A 22141-nucleotide genomic window follows, 5' to 3' on the forward strand; every position below is an offset into this window, starting at 1 on the left:
AAGAAAAACCTAAAGTTCACCAGATTCTATTACACAGCACATAGCTATGGAAACTCCCTGGAACTACAAATTTAACTTTGTAAAAAAAATTCCAGACTCAGGAGACTAATAGATCCTATGAGGGCTAAATGTAAATGCAGCATTTTCTACATTGTTTTTACCAAGATGCAACACAGTATTAACTACACTACAGTGAGTTTTAATAAAACTGGAAAATACATTATATATACTATATATATAGAAAATATATTATTACAAAATGATAGGTTTGAAATTTGAAAAAAAGTAAATGACAATTTTAAGGCATCTTAACAATAATTACAGAATATTTCTGAATCAGCAGAATAATGCCAATGAACCAGAATTAACACCTATCCTTTATGAATGATAAGGATAATATACATTTAAATGAAACATTATAAACATCCAATTCAGTGATATTTCATTTTTACATTAACTTAATGTATATTTTCTTATTGTAACTTTGTTATCCAATAAAGACTATTTAAAACAAGAATAAAAGGCCATTTTATTATTTTTTGAATTATTTTAGATTTTAATTAAAATACTTAATGATAATGATCTGGTAGGATAAAGTATATCCATATAATTATTATTCATTAATTCTACACTAAACAATGTCAATGAATATATTTATAATCTATGGAATTACATTTATTTCTGATAATAAAAGCCATCTTGAATAAACGTGTCATAAAAATTGAAGCTACAGGAGAAACTGGATATTACAGATTCCATTCCAATATTTCAAGAATTAAATTTTCTGGAGGCCATTCAACATGAACACAGGAAGAACTGCAAAACTTTATTTTACAGACGGCAAAGAAGATAACTCCATCATAAAACAAAATTGTGAAATATGTATAATAAAACAAATTAAACACAGCGCTCTAAAACCTTGTATCCAATTGGTAACGTGACCAGATATCCACAAAGTTCTTGAAAATAAACCATTTGCCATGTGTTTTGAATGGTGAAGCTTGAAGGACTACTGGGAAGGTTTTGCCTTCTTTTTGCCACTTCCCCATCCACCACTGAGTTGCAGAGGATTGTCACGGAATGATATTCGTTCTTTGTTAGAAGGTCTTGTATTTGTTATCATTGGTGCAAGTATTCCCTTAATTGAACAACCTAGACAGTGATATTAAATGTACATTTTCACTTAACATGATCCAATTCAAATTGCATTTTAAAGTCAGGAATATACTAAAGTCAACAACAGGCATTTGAAAACTCTATGACCTTCAAGTTTAACAAAAGTATCTTTGTTGAGTTTATTTTTGTTTGGAAAGTTATATCATCAAGGTTGCTATTAATTGTGTTTAGAATAAATAAAAGGAGTTACTAAAACAATGAAATAGATATAACAGTTTCCTTCTAGCTTTGGATTCAATCTCCCATGTATTTCAAGAATATGAAATGATAAAGCTTCTTGGTTTTCATATTTCTACTTATTTTTATTTTTAACAGTGTAAATTTCATAATTACATGTATTTTTATGAATAAAGCATATGTTAAAGTTATCTTAGAAATAGTCCTATTGAATGAAGGTCTTCAGGAACAGGGCTTATTCATAAAACAGAAAGTACATTGCATCTATATTCTAAAGATATTCATGGATTTAATTTGCATAAAGCACAGTCTTTTTACACAGATTTTCTGAGCTTTCATTTTAGAAAGAAGAAAATACTACGTGCATTACAGAGCTTTTGTAAACACTGTCATTGATTCTGTTGACATAGTAGTAAGATCTATGAGAATGTTTTCTGCACAGGTGCTATAAAATGGAAGAAATTATCTTTTCTATTCAACAAGTTAAAATTACACATAGTTTTAAAAACTAATTAAAATATAAAAATATCCATATAAAAGTTTCAAAAATGGTTAGAGGCTAAAAACCAAAGTAGCTGGAAGAGTGGGCTACTGGATTGGGAATGCTGTACTTGGCACATCCTCAAGACGCCGTATAAAGAATACTATTCAAGAATTATGATCATCTGCTTTAAATCTCCTGAGGATTAAGCAGAGCAAGGGACTGTATCTGTTGGGAAAGGGTTAGAACAGCGACAGCAAGACAGATTCCAGGGTTTCCTTAGTGCTGGCTGGAGGCAAAGGTTCAAACCACATGTCTCTCCATTCTGATGTGTTTTGTGTGTGTGTGTGCCTAATGAGTACAGAGAATAACATCTTTTTTTTTTTTCTGAGATCAATATTTTCAAATAATATTTTAAATACTTTTTAAAAAGTATGTCCAAATAGAAGAATTAGCAAACATTAGGCTGGGTAAACTGTCTGTTGTTTCAAGTTTGGTGCAATAGGATGCTGAGTATTGAGTATAAAAGTCCATTTTATATTTTTAAATTCCTTTAGATTATTGCACTTTAGTTTTTAACCTTAACATTATGACTAGGCAAATAAATTCAAAGAGTTAAAAGAAGCATAGTTTATCTTCAGTCTACAAGCAGAACATTTCTGAAAAACATGAAAAAAAGTTAAGAAGCTATTATGTTAGGATAAGATATAGGGGACACAAAGAAGCTAAGGCCTATGGCCATTGGCACAAGATTTAATGGAGTTAAAGACAGAATGTAGCTCAGAAGTTTAGAGATTGTCACAACTAGCACTCCTAAAGGCAATCCTAGCAGACAAACAACATAGAGAGGTGACAAGTGAAGTTGGCATTTATATGTGGGCCAGATTTATCCTGCATGAAGCATCTAGTAAGTCAGTATGCTTTGAGAAACGGCAAGAACTCTTCCAAGCAGCAGGACCACTAATGTTCATAAAAGCAAGAGTTTCCTAGATGATAAATCAGTGTCCTAAAAAACATTAAGGAAGCTTCCTAAAAGCTTATCCTCCTTCTACTTACTATTTATATGTTGGAAAGATCTAGCTTATTTCTCCCCCCAAATAACAGAATGGAATGTCTACTTTGTTCTCTTGTAAAAACAGTAATAGAAAACAGCAAACCCTCACCTCGTCCCAGCAGTAAAAATTCTTTGATAAAAATACATATACAATACACACACACACACATATTTATACACACACTATATATAGAGAGAAAATGCTGGGGCTGGGTAGCGTTTTCAGTGAGGAAGTAGGATCTCTGATAAATAAAGAGCTATTGAAATTACTTTAGGATGTAAATATATTTAAGATAAAGAATAGAGTTTAGTAAAAAGAGTAAGCAGATTTTCACAAATGGCTGACACAAATGTTAATTAAGTTTCTTGCAAGAATTTTTCAAAGTGAAAAGTAGAAATAAGTAGATGTTTTACAATGCAATTTATTAATATATTTATTTATTGGCTAGTAGGATTTTAGATGAAACTATAAGTATAAAAATGTATTATATAAGGGTTGTATCTTTTTATTAAAAGGGTTTTATTCTTGATATAAAGCTTTTTACCAAAGATGACAAGTAACATGTGAGAGGGTTAGCAATTTTTGGACAAAGTATTGAAATACTTAGAGATAATTTCATATATGCCTAAAATAATAATTTCAAAATGAAATAAATTGAATTGATTTTATAAACTGAACCCTCATTCTTAACAATGTTCCTGCATTCTAAAGGATTTTTCTATTGACTAGAAATTCATCATTGGTGCATTTTCTTCTCTAACACTGTTCTGTTGTCTTTGCTATTTTAAAGCTTCTGTTGAATCTTTAAGTCTGTTTGTAGTTATCCACAATGGAATCCTATATTTAAAACTCAGTTTAAAAATTTCCCATTGTATATTGCAATTCCTTCAACAAATAATAATTGCAATTTTGAAAACATAGTGTGATAGCAATTTTGAAGTATATTTGCAGTGGAATGAAAATGCTATAGGAAATTAGTCTTTAAAATGACCAACACTTAAGTTAATATATACTGTTTTTGTTAACATAATATTTTAGATGTGATTAAAATCTTGAGTTTTATTGTTTTGATATGTGGTAAATAAACAATTTCAGCAGTAATCAATATAGCTTATTCTCTCATTGCATTTATTGAGAGTCTTTTTGTTAATATATAAGTTGTCAAATCACTAGATACATAGAAAATAAATTGTGGAGTAAAACAACACATTTATGAAGGAATCACATATTGGCATTCATTGCAAAGTCATTACTTTGTCCTATGATTACTCTAGAAATGAAAGAAGAAAATAAAAAGCAATTTAATACAGTCAATGTATAATCATTCTGAAATTACTTACCCACATGAAAATAAAATAGCATGAGACTCCTGTCTCAAAAAATTGATATTAGACCTAGACCTACCGATGGGCTCGTGGAACAGAAAAATATGACTAAAGACCTCTGACAGTTTTTTTTTCTCTCCCTACTTTTCCAACAGTATTGTTAAAGATTTTATGTTTTTTAAACAACAGTCTGCTGCATATTTGCAGGTGATCATAGAAATCAACCAATCAGCCTCCAACATATGTGCTGAAAGTATGTCTTGATGAGTATCCTGTATTTTCCAAGGCGTCACTTCTTTGCCACATAATCTGTGTTCTGCTCAAGATTTGTTCTGGTCCTTTAAAAAATTTTTTTTGAGGGGTTAAATCTTTGGTTCTTTAACAAATGTCAAGGTCTATATATGCTGTGTTTTGATAAGTAATTTAATATGTAAAATGCTTTGAATAACTCTCCTGGTATGTATAAAAAACTGTTAAACAGGTCAAAATAGAAATCTCATGATGTATAGTAATACGTCATTGGATTTTCATCAATGTAGCCAACACTGTGTGTCTGGATGTAGGAGCTATTTCAAAACTCTTCCCATATTGCATTACTTAACAGCAGATACAGCATAAGTAAAGCATGGAGGAAAAAAATTCAACATTTTAATGAAAGTGACCAGAACAAATTTTTAGCAGCAAAGTGTTTACATCGACTTAAGGGCGATGAATTAGTTACATTGGGAAAGTTTGGGGTTTAGGGAGACAGAACAATGTCCAAATGACAGTTGCTTTTGAAAGCCATTGCTGTGTCCAACCTTGAATTATAATAGTCATTTACAGTGGATTTCAGGTAGGTAAAGCCTAATGCTGAAAATGAAAATAAAATAAATAGCATGCAGGTTGTGTGTACCATGTTTGGACTTTGTCAATCCAGCATGGTGACTATGCTTGTTTTTGAGATTTTAGTGGTTTTTTTCATTGAACAAAGGCTGTCCTGTAAGTTGTAAAATATTAATAGCATTTTTCCATGTGTTAAAATGCGAATTAATTTAGCTATTCTAATACAATAATTTAGAGATAATTAAATGAGAAAAATAGTTAATTTTGGTATACTTGATAGTCACAAAAAATATCCAAAGCATTTGTAACCAGCATTAAGACTCCTGTCTTTAAAAAAATCACCAGGTACCATACATACAATTTGGTTTATCTACATATTTTATTTTAGAAAAAAAATTCTGAATCATAAAAGCTAATACATATCATACAGAATTTGGGTTCTTATTTTGTAGATATTGCATAGATTTTTAATTTCTGTATTTTGCCTGTTTATTGATCTTTTATAATGCTTAGACACTTTGAATTCCCTTTAAAATACACATTATTTTCTCAGGTTTTATTTTTAACACACTACTGTATTGATTTATTCTTAAAGATACTTTGTGGTAGAATCTTCACAGACAAGGATGCCTAGAACATGGTGCTAAAAATGTAAAGCTAAACATATTCTCTTGTTCCTATAAATTCTTCAGAGTATGTGCTAACACTGTTCAATACACTTTCATTCTTGTTTTCCTACAGGATCTTCAGTTTTGCATGATTTATGTAATTTTGTTATAAAATATAAATAGATTTGGTTTCAGAACTAGATTTTCTTTCCCTAGTGGGGTCCTTAAATTAACTAAGATCCTTCTTCCCGTTGGTAACTGTTCCATATAACCTTGGTTATTTTGGTTCCTTGACTTTCCAGTGAAATAGTAGATAGCTATTGGTTATGTAGGCTTCCACGTGGAGTAGCTAACCAAAAGTGTATCTCAGTAAGCAAAGAGGGTTGATCACTCATTTTCCACTATTCATAGTTGCATCTACAGAGAATTTAAAAAATTAAGTTTTCTCTTGCCAGTAGGAAATCTGTGTTACTAAAATTCTGCAATCATTGTTTAAATGTTCTTTTCAGAATTCTATTCAATTTCCTTATATTTATAACTATGTCTACACCTATTTTTATTTAAAGAGTAACAGCATAAACAATGAAAATAATTGAAATTTTATTTACCTTTTATTGATATACATATTCCTTTCAAACAACCCAGTTCTTTTATAAAAGTATATTTCAATTTCTAATTATCTTCTCTTTCCCTTCCTTTTCCTGTGAACTAATTTGGCCAAATTAAATCTTCAGCAAAAATATGCATTTTAAATAAATTTGAAAATGTTTATTACATACTCTAAGATGTAAATTTGAAAGCTGAATTTGATTTTCAGGAGCACTTGAGGTCTACGAAAACTAATTTAAAATCTGCCTTTCACTCATACGTTCATTCAACATGTATTTCTTTAGTGCCTTATTATGTGGCAGTGGAGCTTTCCTGTCAATTTTCTTCTGTAAGCCAAATATTATTAGTGATTTTCATACTGTAGTTGCTTTCCATGTGACTCTATTCTCTAAATTTCATCTTTACAGCCCTCATATGGAACTTGTATAAAACAAACACTTATTTCCACATTCCCAGATAGTGAAGACTTGTGGATAGGTTTCCCAAAAATTTTTCATGGAAACTTTCATTATCCCTTTTCATGCTTATTAGTTCTTAGCAGGGAGACATTTGGCAACAATAAACATGACTAGCCTGAGGATTTATTATATTATTGCACTTCAGTTTCATTCATTTGACAAATGCATTTCACATTTGACCATATCCATTTATTTTTGTACCACATTAGCTAGTGTAAGAAATTGGTTTGAAAGCAGCAATAACAACAACAACAACAAAGAATAAAACAATGTATAAAAGAAGGGAAATGATCATATAGGGAAGGGATAGAAGTAAAATGTTACAGTTAGGAACATGATGCTTTAATCTTTTATCAATAGAGCATGCATGGCCCCTGTCCTCACATATTTACACATTTTTTAGAAAGAATAAATGCAGTTGACATATACACAATTAGTTCTCTCAGGTTACCACATATGAAGATTGTCACTCTCTGGGTAATGCCTATTGCTGTTGAAACTAGCTATAGCATCATATCAGTACATAGATTTTATAGTTACTAATAGCTGCTATATTTAAGTATATCTGGAAACACTGTGGACTGTTTCTTTAACCTATCTCAGATCTTTGAAATCGACAGTATCAAACTGTTAAAGGACACTAAATCAACAACTATTTATTTTGTGTCTATTCTTCTAATAAATAGCCTATTAAAGTTTATCTAAATTAGATAAGTCTACAAACCATGTAAATGTGCTCTTAGTGCAATGTTAATTAATATTAATTACTCAGTTCTGACTACTAGAATTTTTTGTGGGTTGAAGTGTTAACGAATTTGTTTAATTTTCCAAGTCTGAAGTATTAATGCTAATGTATCTGTTTAATTAATATTCAAAGTTTGAAGTGTTTATGTATTTGATTAATTAATTTTCAAATTTAGGGATAAAATACCAAGACCTAACAAATCTGTATTTTATTTTATTATGTTTTAAAATATTTTAATATATTTATTTTCAAAGTCAGACTTACTGAAAAATAGGGAAAGACAGAAAGAGAGAGAGAGAGAGAGAGAGAAAGAGACAATTTTTCATCTGCTAGTTCAGTCCCCAGATAGCTACAAGTGCCAGCACAGGACCAGGCTCAAGCCATAAGTCAGGCGCTTCATCTGTGTCTCCCACATAGGTGGCAAGGGCCCAAGGACTTAGGCCATCTTCCACTGCTTTTCTATGCTATTAACAGAGCGCTGGATTGGAAATGGAGCAGCTGGACACGACCCATATGGGATGCTGGGTTTACAGGTAGTGGCTTAACCAGCTACACCACAATGCCAGCCCCATAAAATCTATATTTTAAAGTTTCTATCCCAAAAGTTCAGATTAAAAAATCAGCCTAAATGTTTAAGCAATAATATAAGAGATATCCAAAAGTTCATGGAAAATCTGTCTTCATATTATGAAAAAACTATGTATGGACTGCAAAAAGTTCTGTATCAAAAATAACATCTTTTTAAAGAAGGATTTTATTTAATGAATACAAATTTCATATGTACAACTTTTAGTAATATAGTGGTTCTTCCCCCCATTCCCACCCTCCTACCATCCCAACTCCTACACCCTTTCCCATCCCATTCTTCATTAAGGTTCATTTTAATTAATTTTATCAGAAGACCAATTCTATACTAAGTAAAGATTTCAACAGTTTGCACCCCCCTACCCACACATACCAGGTATTAAGTACAGATTGAGAGCAAGTTTTACAGTTATTTCTCATAATACAACTCATTAAGGACCTGTTGTTGATTTAACAAGTAACACTTACTTTTTACGTCAGTGACCACCTGAGGCTCTTGACATGAGCTGCCAAGGCTATGAAAGCCTTTTGAGTCCAGAAACTCTGTCGGTATTTAGACATGGCCTTATGCACAGAATAACTTATCTTTTAACTTTATTTCCACATGTGTGAAGTTTCCCTCATCACAAACAGCTTTAAAGTTTAAATTTTTAGTTAGAGTATAACTCTCACTGATCAAAAAATAACAATAACCCAATGAGTTGTAGCTGTAGCTTCTTATGTATTATTTTGGATATGTAATATGTAATATTGTATTCAGATATGTAATATATAATATTATAGATATGTAGTAGTTCAGATAAAAAAGAGGATTTAAGAAAAAAAAGTTTTCATCATACATGTAATGAAAAAGTTTAACTTGACCTCAAGTGTTTATAAAATCTTATCTTTTCCTTGTTTCTATCCAAGGGAAAAATACAATATTTAAAAAAAATATGAAGCTGAATCTTTTTAATGGAAAATATAAATGTCAATTTTGACTTCTACAGTTAAATTTGGTGACAATTAACAGTGGTAGTAAATATCAAATAATTATTTCATTAGTAGATTTTGTAGGCAGAATGTAATCACAAGTGTGCCAGTTGAAAAATATCGCAATACACAATTTGACAATCTATTGCATATTTATCATCAACAAAATGTAATTATACTTTTTACCATTAAATATATTAACAGTATTATGTGCTTATTTTCCTATTTTATTTTTTTTTGAAAAGATTTTATTTATTTATTTGAGAGGTAGAGCTACAAACAGTGAGAGAGGGAGACAGAAAGAAAGGTCTCTGTCCATTGGTTCACTCCCCAAATGGCTGGAGCTGCATTGATCTGAAGCCAGCAGCCAGGTGCTTCTTCCTGGTCTCCCATGTAGGTGCAGGGGCCCAAGGACCTGGGCCATCTTCTATTGCTTTCCCAGGCCATAGCAGAGAGCTGGATTGGAAGAGGAGCGGCCGGAATAGAACCGGTGCCCATATGGGGTGCTGGTGCCACAGGCGGAGGATTAACTTACTGCACCATGGCGCCAGCCCCATTAATTTCTTATTTTCTTATCATCCATTTGTTCTTTGATTCTCTGTAAACATTAAATCACTCATGTTGAAAATACGCCATTGAAGGAATAGCAGGGACTTAAGGACCCACCATGTCCAAAGCTCTGGCTTATAACTTTACATTCACTGTCTCTTTCAAGCCTATTGCAACACTGCAAGAAACATATAGCCAACCTCATTTTAAGAATGAGAAAACTCAGGAAATGAAGTTAAATTGTTTTTCCAAAGCTAAAGTGATAGCAACACAATCAGAACTTGGATTTATATAACTAATGTTTATCTTAAGTTAATATCTTTTTTTACCATACAGTAATAAAGGATGTCTCTTTATGTAGTACCATTGAGAAAACAATTATGCAAGCAAATTTGAGATGGATATCTGTTTTTTGCTGGCCTTGAAATGGGAAGACTTGCCATTACCTGGAAATAAGGCTATAAAACTCCAAATGAATAAAAAGTGTCAAAATATAGTGCTGTTTTTCAACTTCTGTAAGTGAAAAAAAGAGGAGAGATATTTATCTGTATCCACTTTTTAATCTATCTACATCTTATAACCCCAACATCATTTTTTTAATTTTAAGAATTACCTTAAAATGGTTCATTTTTTTCCATTTTATTTAAAAGCAGAGAAAGAGAGAGAGAGAGAGAGAGAGAGAGAGAGAGAGAGAGAGAGAGAGAGAGAGAGAGAGAGAAAGGAAGACAGAGAGAGATCTTTCATTCTCTGATCCATTTCCCAAATGCGTGCAAAATCCAGGGTTGGGCCAGGTTGAAACCAGGAGAGTGGAACTCCATTTAGGTCTCTCCCATGGGTGGTAGGGACCCAAGTAATTGAGCTATCACTTACTATCTTCCCATATATTTGGGCTCTATGGCATGAACAGATAATTTACTAAAATAACATTTATGCACAGTGCCTTATTTGAATCTTGAAAAAATAATTGGAATAGTAGACACTTCTAGGTCATTTTTGTTGACAGAAGTAGGGGAAATTATAGCAGAATTATCTAACAGTCAGGATTTTCAAAAGGCCAGGTATAAATGAAACTAACATGTCAATTGATCCATGGTCATTTGAACCAACTGGATTTTTTTGGCATATAGTTTTAGTCTATATTGAAAAGTATACAAACAGGGACAGGATGAAATATAACTGGAACTCTCTTTTTGAATACTATAAACAGTAGGAAATTAAGTTATATATGTAAAACATTTCTAATATCCAGTGAGGAAATAATTTGTTTGTAAATTCCAGTTATGGAATATAAAGGACCGGGAGGAAGTAACACAGCTTCCAAATGATCCAAATGCCAGCGACAGATTTTGGAGCTTTGAGAAAGGAGGTTTTCAAGGAGATATATGTTGGAGCAGGTAGAAGAAAGTTTGGAGAACAACAGGAAACAATACGGCAGGTAAATCCACTGATGGATTATCAGTGGTTTGTAAACTTATAAATCAATTTATATTTCTAGTTATAAACGGTAATCTGGCAAGAATTAGGAGGTAAAATTCTGCACCCTCCCTCTGCATGGGTGTTTATATGTACTTATCTTGATACTTTATTCTTTGGATTGGTGTTTCATGTAAAATTTAAGTTTATGATTCAAGTTTAAAAGCTAGTGATATGAAAATACCAAATAATGTTCCAGAGTTCTCTTTAAAATATACATTCCTTTCTTCAGAACAGATTGTAGGCCTAGTTTTCTAATTAATATTCTGTAGAGGAATTAATCAGATTTAAAATAAGACCACCTCTCACATAGTCATCTACATTGAAGAATGAAATTTTTGATTCCTTTATTTTTCCTATAACAACATTTTACTTTTATATAAAACTTCATAGACTCTAGTGATTACTTTTAGCTTAGTCTAATGCTTAAATGCTTGTTGGTCTATGCCTAGTTCCCTTTTAAATATTTTCAATTTTCAATTGATAAGGATCTTCTTTCTAAAAAGTAAACATTTAGCTAAATATTAAGCTACAGATCATTTTCAAATTTTATCCATGAAATATTGACTGGTTCCTTAGTAAGAAATTGTTCTTTCTTTGAAAATTTATTAGAATGCAGTTAAGCAACATTTTATCAGTGGGTGCATTGTCTTTTAGGTTTAATATTCAACTTGTTGTATAAAATGGCTGTTATCTGTTGAGGATGATGGACTTTTCTTATTTTTTCCTTGGAAAACATTTAAAGAAAAGATTTTTTTTCTCTTCTCAGTTTTAGCTACATTAATTAGAGACAATTTAAACACTGTTTGAAATCAGGATCATTTACAAGTTTTCTGGCATAGAGAAAACTTTCAGTGACAAGCATGATTTTCATACCATCAGAATTAACAGCTTCTAGGGCCAGTGGTATGGTTTATCGAGTTAAGTCACTGCTTGTCATACCAACATCCCATATCTGAGTGTCCCTGCCAACCCAAGTGGGAGACCTGGCTGCTGGTCTTATCTTGGCCCAGACTCTGCTGTTGAGGCTATTTGGGAAGTAACCCAGCAGAGGGAAGAGTCTCTCTCTCTCTCTCTCTCTCTCTCACCCCACCCCTTTTGCTTAGTCTTTCAAATGAATGAAAGAATGAGTATTTTAAAAAAGAAACAACAACTTCTCTTGACTTTTAGTTCAGAAATTATCACACACAAATTTATATAACTTTTTAGATGTAAAATTTTGGAAATTTTTAAACACAGTGAGAGAGAGAGAGAGGGAGGGAGAGAGAATGGTATTGATAACTCAGAGTATGTGTGTACAGACTGGGCAGTCTAACTGATAGTCCTTGGTTGGCTCTTTACCTCTCTCTCTCTCACTGTGTTTAAAAATGTAATCAGTATATTAATCATGTTTTATTTCTTGGTACCTCATAATTACAGCTTAGTGTGAGCCATGTCATAGATTATCAGTCATTTTCTAGTTATTGTGACAGTTTATAGGCTGGAAGTAACATAAAACTCAGAAGAGAAAAATAAGAATGGAGCAACGTTTCCCTGACAATTTCAGGCCTTCTTATGCTTCTCATGTAAGTCACTCAAATACATGTTCTAGCCTAAAATGCTGTGAATAAAATAATATAAGGGCTTAATTTGGTCCAAGTTGTGAATCTTCTCAAATGAGAAGAAGTCAGAGTTAAATTTACACTTTTTATAAGGCTGTTCTTCATATTTATAATTCATACACACTCATATATAAGTGCTATATTCACAAAGTAGTAATTGAATGTATATGTGGCTTTACCTTTCTGCAACAAATGCACCCTTTATTATAAGCTTTGGGATAAAGGAATTACTTTCTGCCTCTCAACAATGAGAACACCATTTTTAAAGAGAGGAAACCAGGGAGGCATTGCAGGAGGAAGAGGTTTTGCAGTTCCTGGCTTGTGGGACTGAAGATCCCTGATGCAGCCTACCCAGCTGCAGCCCTAGAACAGGATCCCTGTGTAAACTTGTAGCATGGCTTAGCAATTACCTGAGTGCCATCCTCTCCACAGGGACACCAAAGCCTGCTGCACTTTCTGCTCTTTCAATGGCTCACTCTCACTGTATGATTGTGCCCCCCCCCCCTTTTAATCCTCTACTTCTTCTCATTGGATTCCAGATGATTTTCCATTGTTTGCCCAGTGATTCCAGACCAGTTCAAGCATGCCCAAATTAGGGAATTTTTCTGTTATTCAATATCTGAACCGTACCTTCTCCTTCCAGCTTTGTTCTTCCTCGGGAGCTCTTCCTCATCCCTACGGTACCACATGAGTTTACTTATATTATCACAGTTGCTCCTTTAGTATAGTTAATGGCTCTAATATTAGACTTTTCCTGTTCAATCTACTGTATGAAGTCTATCTCCTCAGTGGACTCAGATGACCAAAACATATACTTATGGATGTGAACGCCACACTGGAAATATGCAGCCATTTGTCTAAACATCATATCCACAGTGTGCAGAGATGTACATAGAATGTTAATGAAAAATTTTTTCTTTGTTTTGTAGAGACAGCATCCACTGGGGGGAAAAAGTGATGCAAGAGAGCAGCAAAAAAGCTAAAAAATTTGTGCTAAGCATACAGAATCTCTTTATTTTCTTAATTTCCAGAAGGAGTGTCTTGCACATTAGAGACATCTAATTGCTTACTATCATGATGTGTGGTTTAATAACTCAGAATACTTATAATAATAATTATTATGTTCACTCAGTGTAGGATTGTTGTGCATATACATAGAAATGTCTGTGTGTGTGTATATATGTATCCCAGCCAGCCATGTACAACTTAGCTATTCATATATGAGTAAATATGCATATATAGATAAATGTACATAGACATATATTAATATATGACATGGTAATAATTCTTGATTGCAAATTTCAAATTATGTTGGAATGTGGGAATTCTACTTGTAAAATACTATATGCCCAACTTGTTCTTTCATTTCTCTATTCTCTTCAAGGTAGGAAACTAATTCTATTATGAAGGAGTCTGTAGGATGCACAATTTAATCTTTAGACCTTATAAAGAGATGGCTAACATTTTTCTGCAATAGCATAGCCAAAACAAGAACTCAAATAATAATCTCATAGCTAGATTCACTTCGCCATCAGCGAAGTATACAGTAAGTAGAAAAAACCTCCCTTTCAGACCAAAGGGAAAGAAAGTTTTAAAGTGAGAATATAATTTTCCTCATGGGCATTGTCTACCTTAGAAAAACTACTACAGAACATGCCTGTGACTATAGACTTGTAGTTCAGGCCACCGACGATTAGAGATGGGAAACGGGCACTTCCTTGACTTGCATCCTCTGGTCTGCTTTAACACAAACCAGGAGGAAAAGAAAGCTAGGCATCAGAAGCAATGGGTAGCAGGCCTATTAATGGCTGATCTGTACAGTGATCTGCCCTCAAGGAGACCCAACAGGCCAGTCCACTGCAGTGGCTTTCAATGTGGTAAGCCTGGGCTTCAGCAGAAGTCAGCTTGTGAAGAGCCCTGGCAGCTCTGCCAAGAGTTGGATCACTGGAAATGGACCTGCCCTGGAGTCGAAGGATGCCCAGGTCAGAGCCACAGATCTTATTGGCTCTAAGCTGAAAAGCCCTTCACTCAGCCCAACTTCCAAAGTGACCACTGCAGCTGAGGGGATGGTCAAGTCGGGTCAGCAACATTGCAGGCAGAACTGTAAATTTCTTGTTAGAGATGCCCCCTGCCTTTACCTGGCCAGCTCTCCTCCCAGGCCAGCCAAGTAATGAAAGTCAACAGAGTGCCTTCCCCTAGGAGGTTCACACCTCCCTTAGGATATACCCCATGTGAAGAGATAGATAGGTCTGGGCCTCTGAATTTACAAGGCCTAAAGCCCACCAGATTATTATCAAGCCCCTTCTATCAGGTTCTATTTGCCTCTCAATCAGAAAACTTAATTGTAGCTTAGACAGCACCTTTCTTAGCTCCTCTAATAATGACTCTGTCCTTTGTTCTAGGCCCTGTCTAGTGCACTTGGGCCTCATTCCTTTGTAATCATAACCTCTACTCTACCTCCAATGGCTCTACTCCCAACCTGTGTGGACTGATGGTCCTCTTCCCCACTTAATGCTGTATAATTGTTCAAACCTGGTAAATGCCACTCTTAGGATCATTGGTTACTATCCTCACTCTGTCTTTTATGACCTTGTCTAAATATGATCAGAGTCGGCAAACTTGGAAGGCTTCCATAGCCTTGGCAACTCATGACGACAGCCTAGGATGGTTACTGGCGCCATAAACTAGAGTGTCAATTTGTTGGGTCAACAACAGGAGCCACTGTGCACTTGCTCCTGATGTGGGATCTCTGTCCTTAATGTGCTGTACATTGTGATTTAATGCTATAACTAGTACTCAAACAGTATGTTTCACTTTGTGTTTCTATGTGGGTGCAAACTGTTGAAATCTTTATACTAAATTGATCTTCTGTATGTAAAGAGAATTGAAAATGAATCTTGATGCAAATGGAAGGGGAGAGGGAGCGGGAGAGGGGAGGGTTGCGGGTGGGAGGGAAGTTATGGGGGGGGGAAGCCATTGTAATCCATAAGCTGTACACTGGAAATTTATATTCATTAAATAAAAGTTAAAAAAAAATAAAAAAAATAAAATAACATATAAAATTTAAACAAAAAAAATACTATATGGCCATTTTTGGAATTTACTTTTCCCTTAGCTACTGCCATTACTCTCTGAATCGATAGAAATATTAGGCATGGACATCTAGAAAACTGTTTTCTTTTGCACTTTCTTTAATCTCAATTACTATTTTTTGATAAGAGGTGTAGAATTACTTTGTCAACATAACAGAGGCAGTGTGTAATTCTGGGCCAAATTCAGAATAGCTTTCTTTAACTGATCTTTTTTTTTTCTCACCATTTTTATTTATTTGAAAGGCAGACTTACAGAGGGAGAGGGAGAGATATCTATCATCTGCTAGTTCACTCCTCTAATGGTTGCAGTAGCAGGGGCTGGGTCAGCCTGAAGCCAGGAGCCTGGATCTCCAGCAACATCTCCCATACAGATAGCAGGTACTCAAGAACTTGGGCCATCTTCCATTGCTTTCCCAGGGACATTAGCAGGGATCTGGGTCAGAAGTGGAGCAGCCAGGACTTGAACTGGTGCTCATATGGGATGCCAGCATTGCAGTCGGTGGTTTACCCCACTGTGCCATGATGGTGGCCACTCCAACTGATCTTAAGCTATCTAAATAAATCTCCATTAGTTACTCAGTATTACTAGGAAAGTTCAGGTCTTCCACTTTGAAATTCACCAAAAACTAAGCTTCCATTTTTATCCAGTCTTATTTTATACTTCTGTTTTTGTGGTAAGAACTCTCTTTTTAAATATTCATTTATTTAAGAGTTAACAAAACACAAAGAGACAGATGCACAGACAAAGAAAACTCCCATCTGAAGGGTCAGTTCTCAGATGCTTGCAACAGCCAGGCTGAAGAGAGGAGCAGGAACTCAGTCCAACTCTCCCATATGAGTGGTAGGGATCTAAGTATTTGAATCATCATCTGCTGCCACCCAGGGTGTGCATTAGCAGGAGGCTGAAACTGGGAGCAGAGCTGGAACTCAAATCCTTGCATTCCAACTAGGGATGTGGGCATTCCAAGTGTCAATCACTGAGACAAATTCCTACTTCTCAAGTCTTATTTCATATTACTTTAGCATGTGGAACCTATGATCCAAATAGTCCCCTCACGCCCCACGATATATACTCATATTTCGCCCTTTGTCTCTAATAGATGGCTTGCTTCCTCTTTAGTACATTTCAAGTACTTTGTCCCCAACAAGCCTTCCTCACTCATTTCAACCTCACTGTGTTTTCTCAACCACACAGTATTTTTCCATATTCAGAACATTCAATACTATATTAAAAGGGCTTACATTTCATGAGAGGTTTACGTATGCTCATAGAAGAACTTGACTAGAGGCTGATTATTCACACTTAGAGATGGTGTGGCTCCTCAATTCCTGGCTAACTGTGAAAATGGAGTCTGTGCTGGAAAGTTCACAGATGATCTGAATGAGGAACCTGGAAGCCATCAAGTATGTAGTGAGTGAATAAATAATATGAGATACATTAATTCATGTTCTCTTTTACTAACTAATCTTTATATTTTAGTCCACTGAAAAATAAAAGAAAATATATCACTGTGTTTGGAAGAGGAAAAAAAAAATGGATTCAAGTTGCTAGTTTACTCTGCTAATATTTTGTTTGAAAGACAAATTTGTTAAAATCTTGTGACTCGGCCGGCGCCGTGGCTTAACAGGCTAATCCTCCGCCTTGCGGCGCTGGCATACCGGGTTCTAGTCCCGGTTGGGGCGCCGGGATTCTATCCCGGTTGCCCCTCTTCCAGGCCAGCTCTCTGCTATGGCCCGGGAAGGCAGTGGAGTCCTTGGGCCCTGCACCTGCATGGGAGACCAGGAGAAGTGCCTGGCTCCTGGCTTCGGATCAGCGAGATGAGCCGACCGCAGTGGCCATTGGAGGGCGAACCAATGGCAAAAAGGAAGACCTTTCTCTCTGTCTCTCTCTCTCACTATCCACTCTGCCTGTCCAAAAAAAAAAAAAAAAAAAAAAATCTTGTGACTCACTTATGTTACCTATCAAAGAAGAGTAACTACTGGGGCCAGTGCTGTGGTGCAGTTAATCCTCCGTCTGTGGCGCCGGCATCCCATATGGGTGCCAGTTCTAGTCCCGGCTGTTCCTCTTCCAGTGCAGCGCTCTGCTATGCCTGGGAAAGCAGCAGAAGATGGCCCAAGTCGTTGGGCCCCTGCACCTGTGTAGGAGACAGGGAAGAAGCTCCTGGCTCCTGACTTTGGACTGGTGCAGCTCTGGCCATTGCGGCCATTTGGGGAATGAACAAATGGAAGGAAGACCTTTCTTTCTGTCTCTCCTGCTCACTGTAACTCTACCTCTAAAATAAATAAATAAAATATTTAAAAAGAGTAACTACTATAACTAATAAAATAGAATTAAAGATGATTTGTAAAGTTATAAATTATTGTAGCAGTAAAATTATTATTGAGGTACATATTTTGAGTATTAAAGGGGGAAACTGAGAAAATCAAAATAATTTATGGAACTCAAATATTTTTTCTAAGTATTATCTAAGTAAGGAAATCTGTTGTCATATTCATTTTGTAAATAGTAGTTTTTGAGTGAGGATGTGAACTCCTTCATGTCTTTGTAAACTAGATTGTAGATTAGTAATTCAGATAGGAGAGGACTACCATGGCCTCTTGTAACGGAGCAGTAAGTCCTCCAAAGAAAGGGACAGGACATTTCGGACATCCTTTGAGAAAATCAATACGGCTTAGATGGACAAATGCGGAAAGGACAATGATTGTGGTCACAGTTGACACACAGGAGAGGAAGACAATTCTATTTGGGGGTTGCCTAAAAATTACCCAAGAAGATCATAAAGCAACATATTCTATTCTTCAAGCTCTTACACCATGCTAGGCATGTATAGCATGCTTTATATATATTTTTACTCACTTCTTCCTGCCTAAAACTGCAAGATAAACATCATTATCCCCATTTTATAAGTAATAAACTCATCTTTACAGGTTAAATAATTTACCCAGGCTCTTGTGACTTACATGTGATGGTGGAACTGGGATTTTAAACTTGGGTTTGTTTGATTTCAAAGAATACATGTTACCATGATATATCAACATTGAAAGAGAAGTATCTAGAAAAGTTCAAGGGCTCAAAGAAGGTTTTATAGTTGCAGTCCATAAACTACTCTCTATATTTGGCTTTCAAAGTTAAAAGAAATATTTTAGCTTTAATAAGGTGACAAGTTTTGAGAGAGAGAGAAAGCTGGAGGAGAAAGAGCTTTCAAAATGCCAAAGCTGTTAAGTGGTTGGCCCTGAGCCACGGAGGCCTAGTACCCAAGGTTTTTGAAAGTTAAAAGATTTCTATACAATAATGGGTTAAGCCAAGTATTTTAGTTAAAGAACTATTAGGAGTAGGTTTCTTATAAGCTGAACAAGTTAGCCCATATGACTTGATACTTGAGATTTCAGTGTACTGGTTCAAGTGGTTCTTCTTGCATAGCCATGCATAGGTGATGATTATAAAGAACAGCTATTAAAGCACTTTTTGTGCACCAGATTTTGTTCTAAATGCTCTACACTCGATCCTAACAACAACCTTAACAAGGTGTCCACTTCCATTTTCATTCTCTTGTTAAGGATTAAATCATGATTCAAATCCAGCCAGTGTTGTCAGAGCAAACACTCCTTAACTGGTAACTGCTGCAATTAAGTAGCATTTCATTCATCACTAGTTTGTTATTTTATAATAACCTTTTCTAAGATGGTTCCTCATAAAATGTCACTTAGCAAGCAAATTTAGATATCAGTAGTATTTGCAATAACTGACAACTAACTGGAATAACACGCAATGAGAATAGCATTATTTTAGATTTTTAGAGACTATGCTAAGAAATGGGCTCTATGTAAAGACCTTATATACTCAAAAATTATTAAATGTGACTGAGAAAAATGAACTATTTGTATTTCAGGATATTTGCTGCCTTATTGAACTATTTATATTTTAACATTCAGATGATACATTATGAACAGAAATGTTACTCTGTAAAATAAGGTAATTATTTATTTGTTTATATTTACTTTCAAAGCTCCAAATTAACATATCATGAGTTTATAAAATGCAGTGCATAAAGAGGATAACATTATTATTACAGTACATGCCAAAGGATGGTATATTCTGAAGTGGAGTTTATATTTTGAAGACTGATTTAATCAGCATTTTCTGTAGGGAACATTTATATTAAATGAATAATTTTACTTAGGTGAATAAATCTAAAATATTTCTTAACCTCAGTGACTATAACAACCTTTGAATGGCCAGATTCTATATTAAACTAAGGAAAACTCTGGGAGTCTGAGATACTTAAAGCCTGGGAAATATTTTAAATTTAGACAAATTAAAATTCTTACTTCAAAAGACAAATTAAAACTTATCAAAATGAACTTGCATACATTAACAGTTTTAAATGATTTTAATCTAATAAAGCTCTTCAACCTGAATGAAAACTAAAGTGGAAGATTCATTTTGAAGTTCACATTTATCTGGAGAGAGTTATCTTAGTCCTTGATTTTCCTATATCCAAGCAAATACAGATTTTGTATATTTACATGTGTGTGTATGTGTGTATATTTTAATTTATTTTGTATATATAAAATATAAATGAGTAACAAAAATTTTTCAAGAATAACTGAACAGTAATAATGAAGTATAAGTTAATAGTAAGTTTTTGGGTTCTACTATACTTTGCATAAATTAAAAAAATTTACATCAAATAAGGCATCTTTTATAGTAATGAACTACAACATTTTAGAAAATGTTTCAAAAATCTGTAGGGTGTGAGTTATTGAAGACTTTGAAGAAATTAGTTTCTATTTCCCTGGAAGAACCACAAGATATTTCAAAAATATTTGCATTTTTCAGTTAGTAAACACATGCACACACACACAGATAGAAACATAAATTGTTCTGTAACCAAACTTAAGGTAATGTGTATGACACCTTCATGGATATAAAGTCATCATGAAACATAATCACGCTATCATCCATCCAATGGATAAAGATTTTAAATGCATGTGGTTTTTTTTACAATATAGTATTATCTAAAAACTTGTATTATTTCTGAAAATTTTCCTTCAAAAATTACTTTATCTATAACATCTATTAAATAAGTAGCAAAAGGTCAAATATAGTTAGCATAAACCCATAAATTAGTCTAAAATTGCTTTTAAATGATAAAATAGTATGATCCACAGGGTGGGTGCAGTGGGTAACACTGAATTACAGAACACACTTAAAAAAAAACTGATGGTGCTAATTTTAGAAATAATTTAATTGTATTTCTATCAGAAGAAGACATTTCAAGGAAAAAAAATTCATGCACACATTTAGAGGCAGTTCTGGTTGCTGGCATCCTACCCCCCATCTGTAAAAGAATGCTTGTTGGCATGAGGTTCCATCAATTCGCTTGCGATTTCTAAATTAATTCTGAAGGAAACCACAACTTACTTGAAGATCCCGCTGAGTGTCTGTGTGCCTGACTTTTTTTTTCTCTATTCACAGACAAAGCACTTCCACTGGTCATGGAAAAAAGGTCTAAATCCGTGTCTTCTCTGCTTACAAGTCTTGCCTGGGAGCAATGGGAGAGAATGTATACAATCATGAAACAAAATATGGCATTTTCTGAATGCAGCTCACATTACCCCAAATAAACAAACAGGCTCTGTCAAACAACCTTCTTCAAAATGATACCACAATCCTTTATTGCTGCCCAGGCAGAACAAATGCACTATGTCAAAGCATTTTTTGCAAATAAGAGCCGATTTTAAAATTGAGGTTTGCTATTTGAGTCTGTACAACAAAAGAAAACATTTTAGTACAGTAATTTTGATGAAAATCAATCTCAAAGGCAGCTGGTGAAACTTTAAACAGCTTAACATCACTTATTTACCAAATATATTATTTAATTCTTTATTGAATGCTAGAAATGTCATATTATATTATTTTATGCAATATTTATATTTCACCACTTATAACTATTAGTCTTCCTAATAAAAGTCTCTAAAATGCCTTTCATCCCATATTTGTCTACCACATCATAGATGATCTCCACCTTCACGTTATAACCATGGCCAATAAAAGAATATTGTACATTGTCTAATTCGGGGGTAATGGTAAATATGTAGAAACTTCAGGATGTATTCTTTTTAAGGATATAGGGATCAAATAATTCATCTCATGTAAAATTATCTTTGTAGTTTTATTGCTATCTTAGATAGAATCTAGAAATTGAAAGAATTGCTTTCTACCTATAAAATGCCTAACATCATTAAGTAAGGACTTAAAAAGAATTCATCTCTGCAGTGGGGGGAAAATACCATGATGGGAAGCAAAGCAGACTCAAAGTAGCTGGGATTTAACCCAAACCACAGTATGCTTGAAATCCTGTGAAAAAGCATTGTCTTTCATGTTTGATGTGAGGAAAATTTAAATA

The 22141-nt window shown here is 34.2% G+C and overlaps 1 protein-coding gene across 4 annotated transcripts in view; it reads right to left on the reverse strand.

Moving 5' to 3' along the window:
- Positions 1-844: 844 nt before the first annotated feature.
- LRRIQ1 (leucine rich repeats and IQ motif containing 1) overlaps positions 845-22141 on the reverse strand; it is a 237314-nt gene continuing 216017 nt past the window's right edge. For 3 of the 4 annotated variants that reach the window (XM_062202044.1, XM_062202046.1, XM_062202042.1), the window contains 2 exons: positions 21157-21277; positions 845-1152 (listed from right to left, as the gene is read on the reverse strand). In XM_062202044.1, coding sequence (XP_062058028.1) covers positions 1010-1152; positions 21157-21277 — 264 coding nt within the window. In that variant the 3' untranslated portion in view covers positions 845-1009. Of the gene's footprint in view, positions 1153-21124; positions 21278-22141 lie in introns of those variants that run through there. The other variant, XM_062202045.1, reaches the window with a different exon arrangement.

This window comes from Lepus europaeus, chromosome 10 (genome assembly GCF_033115175.1).
Source record: "Lepus europaeus isolate LE1 chromosome 10, mLepTim1.pri, whole genome shotgun sequence".
In the NCBI taxonomy this organism is placed as follows: domain Eukaryota; kingdom Metazoa; phylum Chordata; class Mammalia; order Lagomorpha; family Leporidae; genus Lepus; species Lepus europaeus.